This window comes from Lytechinus variegatus, chromosome 1 (assembly GCF_018143015.1).
Source record: "Lytechinus variegatus isolate NC3 chromosome 1, Lvar_3.0, whole genome shotgun sequence".
Lineage (NCBI taxonomy): Eukaryota > Metazoa > Echinodermata > Echinoidea > Temnopleuroida > Toxopneustidae > Lytechinus > Lytechinus variegatus.
In genome coordinates, this window is record NC_054740.1 from 61,391,571 (window position 1) to 61,400,693 (window position 9,123).

The window sequence follows — 9,123 nt, forward strand, 5'->3', positions numbered from 1 at the left end:
ATTTAAAAAGAGTAGATCTAGTCTTTATTATATTTACATGTAAATCCTAACCTAGAGCTTCCCTGTTTTTAATGCATAATGTAATATTGATATATATTTCTGAATAAGTAATGTTATATATTTAATCATTTATTCATGTAATATTCATATGTCTGGCTTATTACATGTAATATCTTAATGCCTTGTTTCCTTCTTTTACTGTATTTGCCATCCTTCTTTTCTAATCACCATCCTCATCCCCCTCCTCCTCATTACGATGTATAACTTCAATCTCCTGTGTCGTTGACCCGCAGTCCGTGACCCCAACAGGAAGCAGGAGCACCAGGAGACGCGGTCCATGAGGAGAAGGAAGGAGGTATCCGACGACACCGAGGAATCCAGCTACAGGGAGTACAAGAGCAGCAGAACGACGGAGGAGTCTTATGAGGAGTCTTCGTCATCGTCGACCAGGAGGTCCAGGAGAGAGGCTTCGTCATACGATGAAGGTGAGATTAAGACTCTGTAATTTATCATCAATCAGTTCTCTCTGGCGATCTGTTCGTATAATTAATGGAACTCTTCCGGCAGATGTTTCATAAAGCTGTTCCTAAACTTACGGATGACTTTACGCACAACTGGGACAGGCACTTTAGTGCTAAGTCAGCTCCTTAAGGATATTTCATTTAGCAAAGAAAGGGTTACCAGCCGTGCGTGAAGTCATTCTTAGCTTACGAACAGCATTATTTTACACCCACACCCAGCATTTACAATTGAATTGAGATGGTTGATAATAAAGCATGTCCCATCAAATATTCTTGGACATTAATTTTTTTGGAAATGTACTGTCATTCTCCTTCAGAACTACCATGTCCATTTTTTTAAATTCTATTTTTGGAAAGCATTTTTTATTTATTTTTCTTAAGCGTTATGCCTCTTAATTATAAGAGCCAGACCCTTTGCAGAAAGAGTTGCAATCAAACAGGACTCTAAACACCAAATACAACTTGATTTATCAGTGGTCTTTTGGGACTTGCGCTTGATTTTTTAAAAACTTGCGTTTAAATGCAATTCTTTCTGCAAAGGGCTCCTGACCCTGTTACCAGAAAGATACAATCAATCTTATGACCATTGTTAATTGTAGGTTTCAATGAAACTATGTACCAAAAAAACTAAAACCGACCGTGAGAATGATTGCATCTCTTATCATAACAGTGGAGTATAAAGGTTTTCATCTAAATCATGAGCATCGTACCACATGATCTTGCATAGTTCTTTTTTTTAACTGTTTGCTGAACTTATCCACCATAACATGTGCATGTTAGTGATATCTGAAATTAAAAAACATGTTGCAAATGAAAACAAAACAGAAACGGTCAGTAGCTCGTCGTCATCGCGGAAGCAGCAGCAGCAGAAGCAAGAAGAGGAGGAGGAGATTGACATCGACCTCGACGCCCCGGAGACGGAGAAGGCTGCCCTCATGATCCAGAAGGGGTTCCGTGGACTCCAGTCGAGGAAGGGCAAGAAGACAGGTTGGGAACCAAACCACGATGGAGTTCCTTTTTACAAAGGGTTCTTCTATCTCTGCGTGTAGCACCATTCACTCTATATCGTGTGATGTTTGAATGTAGATGTAGACGTAGAAAGGCTGGGTTCTATTATGCTCTGAAGTGTATTAGAGCCTAGACCTTTGTGTAGACTAGTTCAGGTTTCAAGACCTTGTGTTTAAACATTTTTCCATGATGATGCAATAAACTTATACTGAATTCTGATTCAATTTCTAATTGATTAAAAATAATGAAACATCAGGTGTAAGAAAAGAGCAAAACTATTTTCAAACTTGATCAAATTAATGATAGTTGTTAAGTGATTAAATGCAAGATTGTCTAGCACTTTTGACTTTAAAATCATTGGGATAGCTAGCAAGATTATAATTTGGGTTATATTGCTTTTGACATGGAAAGATTGTTAATTCCCTCTTATATATTGAGTGATTGAATTGATTGAGAGTGTGCCAAGTATATGTTTGGGCGAGTTGACTAAACTGTCAGCTTAATTTGTCAGCTAAATTTCTAGTTTCATTGGGTCACTTGTGTAAATTATAGTCAAAAGTTTTACTGAACAAAATGATCACATGTTTTTTAAATCAATAATACAATCAATTCAATTTCCAAGCTTTTTATGTCCAAGTCTGGCTTTCTTGGAAATGAAGGGGAGGGGGGGGGGGAGATTTTTTATAAAATCGTGTCTGTTTTCTTTTTGAAAACTAAATCTATGAAGGGGAGACTGAGGGTTGTGGAACCATCTTTACCTGTGATATAGTTTTCTTTACGTACTGTCCACTTGTATTTAATATGAATAATTGATTTGAATTGTTGTTATTGCACTTGCGCCTAAGTATCCGTGTGTTTTCTGACTGGTTTCCCATGTATAGCACTTGTGATTGTTTTTCTGAAGTGATAATGTGTGTGCGATGTATGCAAGTGAACTTATGTATTGCATTTGATTGGAGTTTACTTATACCAGGGGTTTAATGGTGTACTATTTGATATAGTGAATCACCCAATATCTTGGTGTACAGATTTATTCACATATTTAAAAAAATATATATTTCATATATATAAAATGTTGCTTTTTGCAAACTTTTGGAATTACTTACATACATTTACGTATGCAGCCTTGGAAACATGGAAAAGTAGATATTTCAGCAGAGTTGAATGGACTCTCAAAATGAGGGAAAGAATTAAATTTCTGAATATGACAGTGCTCTAGTTTTAACATAAAATTCCTTCGTGTCAGCCAGAAAAGGGCGTTTCCAACGCTATCAGGTTCTGTAATATTTGAAAATTGAGCTGCAGGGGCCTCCTGAAAACTGAGGGTGTTTTTAAGGGAAATATTAAATTTGTATTTTTGTATTTTGATGGATAGAGAATGAAGACACAGTCAAACCTGATTGGATTACCACCTGTGTAGAAGGGTCACCTGTTTAAAAGGACTACAAATATAGTTTCCTTTAATCAGAATTCCCTATTGAAACATACATTAAAGGAACATGTCTATCCAAGAAGACCACCTGCTCATAAAGACCACTTTTCTTGTCTCTTTTGGGTAGTCTTTATAACCAGGTTTTGCTGTATTCAGAATGTAAGATTTCTCGTCCATTTACTGACTGTAGCCTGTTGTCTATAAATGAAAACTCCGGAACTTGCATGATGCATGTATCTGATTATCGGACCAAAGTGGTATCATATAGACCCACCTATCGAATATTTATTTCAAATCTCTTAGGCTGATTAGACTTCTATCTGAGATTTTGAAAATATTGTGATCGTGATAAAAAAGATTATATTATAAAAATAATATAGGTATATTTACCCAGGGAAGCCACTTCAGTTCTCAAAACTGTTCTCCCAGCGGACCCTGCTATTTTGATTTTTGATTGTGAAACTTGACTTATCTTTACCATGTGTATTATTTATTGTGTGAGAGTAAGTTAAGACTGATTATAAGTGTTCTTTTCTGAATATTCACTATCTTTTTATTGTCTAGGTAGCATATTATGTCTGTATCTAGAGTTTAACTCTTTCCAATTTCTTCACAGATGTACATTTTGTTTCAATCTTTGTATTACCCTTCTCTCTGTATTTAAACCCATGTTAAGTGTTGTTCATTTGTTCCCAAGCCTGCACTCTTCCCATGATGCCTGAATATGTACACTCCTAATGATGACTAACCACACAGCATTCAAAAGAGCCCGGAAAAATAAGAATAGAGCCCTGGATATTCCACATTCACTACAATGTTAAAGCGTATCAAATGATGCAGATTCAGGCAGTAGGTTATCATAAGTAACCCCTGAACCTTAAAAATAAAATTGCCAAATATGCTATCAGCATTAGATATGAATGCATTTTTCACAAATAGTTTGATTTTCCTGAATATTTAGTGATTTGTTAAAAAACGACAAAGAGATTAATTTATTATGAACAACTATGGCTCAATACGATTGTCAGCTAGTTGTTATCTGAACTCTGGAGCAGTTGGTCAAACTTCAGAATGCACAGACATATGAGTCAACCGTTCAGGTTATTGTTTCATGACAGTTGTCAGCACTAACAAGTCATCATTCCCTGACAGTTTCCATAGTAACAGTCAGTGATCAGAGCTTCTCTGCCAATCAAAACCAAGGGTTTCATTGAAATTGTCAATGCTGACTATTTCAGTTAAAAGACCAGTCAGTGAAACACCCCAGGACACACTGAAATTTTACCCATACAATATCACCAAATCTAGAAAGGAAAAATCTAAAATATCTTTGGTATAACTTTGCTTCTATGCATACGCATGTCCCACTGAAAACATTGGCCAACTTAGATTGCCTTCTGCTGTTGACTTCTCAAGCAATGTTTTAATTCAGTTGATAATACAGAAATTAATCCGTCCTGATACGGACTTAGCAATGACTGTTCTGATCTGGTTTAAATTGCATTGCTTTTATCCCGGGCAATGTTGTAATGGGATAAAGCTGAATGACAGGTTGGGGAAATCCCCTTATTGATTGACCTTTGACCTTGTCTTGGCAGGAGGTGAATCAAGAGAGGAGGTCTCAGAGCAGAGGTCAGAGTCTCGCAGGACAGAGAGGTCAGATGTCGTCGATGGCCAAGCATCGGGAGAGGTAGAGGCAGGCTACAGCAGCATGTCAGCACACAGAGAAACAGTACAAGAAGGAGACGGTAGGTTTTAAGCAGAATATCTCTCTTCAAATTCAAGTTGAAAAGCTGTTAGTACATGTAAGTTACGAGCGACTTTATGAATGACTGGTATCCTTTCTCGTTGTAAGTAATACACACTAGATTTCCATTGGCGTTGAATTAGTTCACCAGCCTTTTGTAAAGTTGTACTTAATTCACGAACAGCTTTATAAAATACCCAACAGGGGGGACAGGGATCTGAAGCAAATCACGATCTAGATCTCCATGGTTGGTACTATAATGACGAAGTTCCAATAGTTGTTAGTCTTCATGAACAGTGCGGCTGTTCATGAGAGGTAATATGGAGGAAAGTCAGGACACTATCACCAAGTGATCAGGAAGTGTTTAAGTGTGGTGAATTAGTAAGCACTGTATTGTGATTTTGGAATCACCCAACAATGAAATACATCTTCCTTGAGTTACCGTGGAAGGGGGGAGTGTCATATTTTTAATCTATGTGATGCCAGAATTAGCTTCAGAAAAGTCGAAAGTTAATTGTTAGCTACCAGAGATCCCCCGTGCCAGTGCTGAAGCGTAACATCAGTATTTGTCCTCCGTTGTTATACAGAACCTGCCCAGACGACAGGAGAGATCTCTGTAGCCCAGGGTGAGATGCAAGCCGAGATGGAGCTTGACATGACTGACCCTGATGCCCAGGTTAGGGTGACCGGCGACGCTGCAGAGTATTCGGCCACTGCGGACGCTGCTGATGGCTCATCAGGTGGGTTATGCTGCTCAGTTTAATAATTATATCAATAATAAACGTCAGCAGGAGAAATAATCACATTTCATGAAGTTGGGAGTTAATACTTTGAGGTTCAGGAATCAAGCATAAGTTTAGAAAGATAATCTAGGAAAGTAGATTTGCAGTAAATAGTGAACTGTAGGAATACAGGTATAGTAACTCTGCCCAAGTCGACCTTCCATATTCAAGTAATCACCTAAGTCGGAGCTATTTTTTAGACCAGATTATTCAGATGTGTCATATATTAACCTCTTCTAAATCTAGTTGCTCCTCAATCAAGCAGATTTCTGTGCTCTCAAAAGATTTGATTCTGGTGGAGTTACCTGTATGCTCATTCTAGGAGGTGACAAAACATTTGCTCCTGCAACATTTGCTCCAATCCTAATATCTTATAGAGCGTAAGGTTAGAGTTAGGATTGTATTAGAGTTTTGCGTTCAGCATAATGTAAAGTTAAGGATCAGGGTTTATTTAGTTTTTGAGGTTCGATTTTACGTTTGGCTTAACGTGCAGATTTTCTATTGGAGCAATTGTCGCTGGAGCAAATGTCATAAAATCTTCTTGAAAACACAATCATGTCTTTGACTAGACATGGTACAACACTAGATACCTTGTTTCTTATACTAGTATTTTATTTACAAGTAGTTTTTAGTTGTTTATTTATTTTATCATCTGTTTGTCTTTCAACTTTTTAGTCCCAGGCTACCAAGGTCCCGTCGTGCTCCAGAGACCAGAATCTCAGACCGTTGAAGAAGGTCAGGCTGCAAACTTCTGCCTCCAGCTTGAAAGCCCTGCTGATGTTGGTAAGTTGGGTTCCCAGGGATGTGGTAGAGACATCAAATATGATTTAGATTGACTGGAGGCCGTTTTCGGGAGGATGGAAATTTATCATACATGGTCATTTCATAAAGACCAATTATTAAAGACTGTATGAACATTTATAAATTCTATTATTCGGTTAATAACATCAAACACGGACATACTGAAGCTTTTTGACATGCAATCATTGGAGTAAAATCGGATGAATGAACAGAATGTTACAACGTAACAATGAATAATGGAAATGAATGAAACAGTCGATGCTTAATCAAGAACTGTGATTGGCTGTCAAGGTGTATGAGGCCTAGCAAACAGGTATTATGAATGAATAAATTCCATTAAGAGAGCCTTTATCATGTAACATATTGTATACATGTACAGGAGCTTAGTGATCATGGTCTGACTCAAGCTTATGGGAGTCGAGTAGAGCATGGTTATGAAAAAAAATGTGCAATACCACCACTATGTTATTTATATTGATAGTTCTTCTTTGGTGTCCATCATCTACAATTACTGAAACAAATGTTAGATATCTGGCCAGAACTTGGCATTTTGCAGAGCCTTTTTTATTTGTAGCTATTAGGTCTTTTTGCCTACATTGCTTATTAATGTGAGGGCATTAGGAGAGTTGTGACATTTTTTTGGAATGCCTCCATCACAATTTATGCTGTCTTCAATGTTAACCTCATACATGTTCCCAAACGTTTTCATGTTGGATTTACATCTGTCCATCAATGTGTATTCTGTGTATTTCTCTCTAGCTTGTAATGGGTACTTACTAAACCCTTGCTCTTGTATCCTCCCCCCCAGTTTCTTGGATCTTCAATGGCAGTGAGATCGAGGATGGCGGCCGCTTCAAGGTCTGGTCTGAAGACGCAAGCTACTTCCTAAGCATCCCCTTGGCTCTCTCCACGGACTCCGGAAACTACACCGTCCGCGCTGCCAACGACAGCGGCGAGTGCTCCACGACCTTCAGCCTGAACATCACCACACCTGAAGAGGGCGCTGTTGAAGAAATTGACGTCCAAGCCCTGATTGACTCGGTCCAGGAATAAATCTTGAACAAAGGTTAAACAAATCAAGAAAACAAAACCTAGAAAAACTCTTAAAGAACCAAGAATTTGAATGTTTTTGGAATGGAAACAAGCAAAAAAAAAAGAAGATATGATGGACACCCTTGACAACTCCAGAGAAGAAATGAAGATAAAACGTAGAGAAAACATGACATGCAATCCGCGCACTTCACGAGAATTTAGGTATAGCTGTGTAGCTGAATAGGCAGAGATGACCAGTTTGTTCTGTGTTCTGTCTGTCTTGTGTTTTAGTTTACCTTTTCTCTTGAATGAATTGATTTATTGATTAATTCAGTTCTTGAATCTTTATTCTTGTATAATGTTATAGATATTTTCTGTCTAGATATTGCAAAAGAGCATTAGAAGCTTATAGCAAATTATTTGTCTTTGATAAAAGAGTATTATTTATATCTATGCATATAAAGCTTAATTATGTGATGACTTTTATAAGTGTGGAATATATTTGGTATTACTGTGTATTTATTCAAACTATGATTTCGAAAAACTGGTCATCTCGATTTTGAAGACAAACTGCCCCTGGGACATGGCAAACGTACTTCACACTCACACAGGTCAGAGGTCATTTAGTTTAGCTGAACTGTCCTCTAGTCTTCCTCACAGTCTTTTCTTTTCATATCTGTGATTTCTTTTGTATTAAAAGATTTATAAGAGGCAAGCTGTAAATAGAAATCATTGCATGCATTATGAGGAATGTGAGTTTAAAAGGAGAATAACTTGATTTTTATATATATACGTCGTTTTGAGACGATGGTTGAGTGTCAATCCACTGAAAAGTTGGAGGGACAAGTGGATTGTATAGATTATACAGTATAGTGGCGTGAAGATTGTCAGTGCGACATGGAATCCAAAATTGTGCCTAAAATTCACAAATTATCATTTTTTTGACACACCTTAATTTGTGACGAAAACGATGCAAATTGTTTTTCATGTTGAAGATATCACTGCTCAGATGCCAAGTGTATGTGAGATGATAGCATATTGCCTTTAGGAATTACACCTATCATTCTCACAAAGTGGAAAAAAATGCCTTGAAATTTACTTTTGTAAGTAACCTCAGCACCACTTTTCATCACTTTGGAGAATCTGTAACGCCCTTTTATAATGTATAGAATATTATATTTATTATGAGTATGCAAAATTTGCAACTCGACAAAGTACTGTGATCTATGAAAAAAAATACGAGTGCAATTGTGATGATGATGATGATTAATTTTCATACATTTTCTGTTTGTTATTTAAACATTTCTCTCTTTATTTTGTGCGTCCTGCTTGCCTTAACTTTGCCATGTTCCCACTGATATTTCAAAGAAAAAAAGAATAACAATTAAAAATACTAATTGCAGTGCCATGTTAAACTTAGAGGGGCAGCCATCTAAATAAATCTGTACGCAGAATACAACACAGAATTGATCTTTACTTGTTTTCTGTGGTCATTTCATGTTTTGAAGCCGTCTGCCAGAAATTGCTGATGCATTTTGGGATGGTGGTCTGTGTGGTAGTTGTCATGGAGGGGTGATCTAATGGTCGTGAAGATGCTGATAGCATGAGGAGGCGTAATAGCTCAGTCGGTAGAGCGGGGGATTCGTATTCCGGTGACCCGGGTTCGATTCCCTCTTGGTGCGCTAGTGCCCTTTGGTAAGGCAATAATCCTCAGTACCAGGTCCTTCGGAGAGGACCTTAAGCCGTTAGTCCTCTGGTTGCTTGCTAACAAGCATTCATGCTTTCTTAGCAGTCAGGCAA

The 9,123-nt window shown here is 37.6% G+C and overlaps 1 protein-coding gene across 4 annotated transcripts in view; it reads left to right on the forward strand.

The window, feature by feature from the left end:
- Positions 1–8,784, forward strand: part of LOC121418826 (twitchin-like) — a 130,214-nt gene extending 121,430 nt beyond the window's left edge. For all 4 annotated transcript variants that reach the window (XM_041613001.1, XM_041613016.1, XM_041613008.1 and 1 more), the window contains 6 exons: positions 294–485; positions 1,347–1,508; positions 4,560–4,709; positions 5,296–5,448; positions 6,166–6,273; positions 7,100–8,784. In XM_041613001.1, the coding sequence (XP_041468935.1) occupies positions 294–485; positions 1,347–1,508; positions 4,560–4,709; positions 5,296–5,448; positions 6,166–6,273; positions 7,100–7,344 (1,010 nt within the window). In that variant the 3' untranslated portion in view covers positions 7,345–8,784. The remainder of the gene's footprint in view (positions 1–293; positions 486–1,346; positions 1,509–4,559; positions 4,710–5,295; positions 5,449–6,165; positions 6,274–7,099) is intronic.
- Positions 8,785–9,123: the final 339 nt, after the last annotated feature.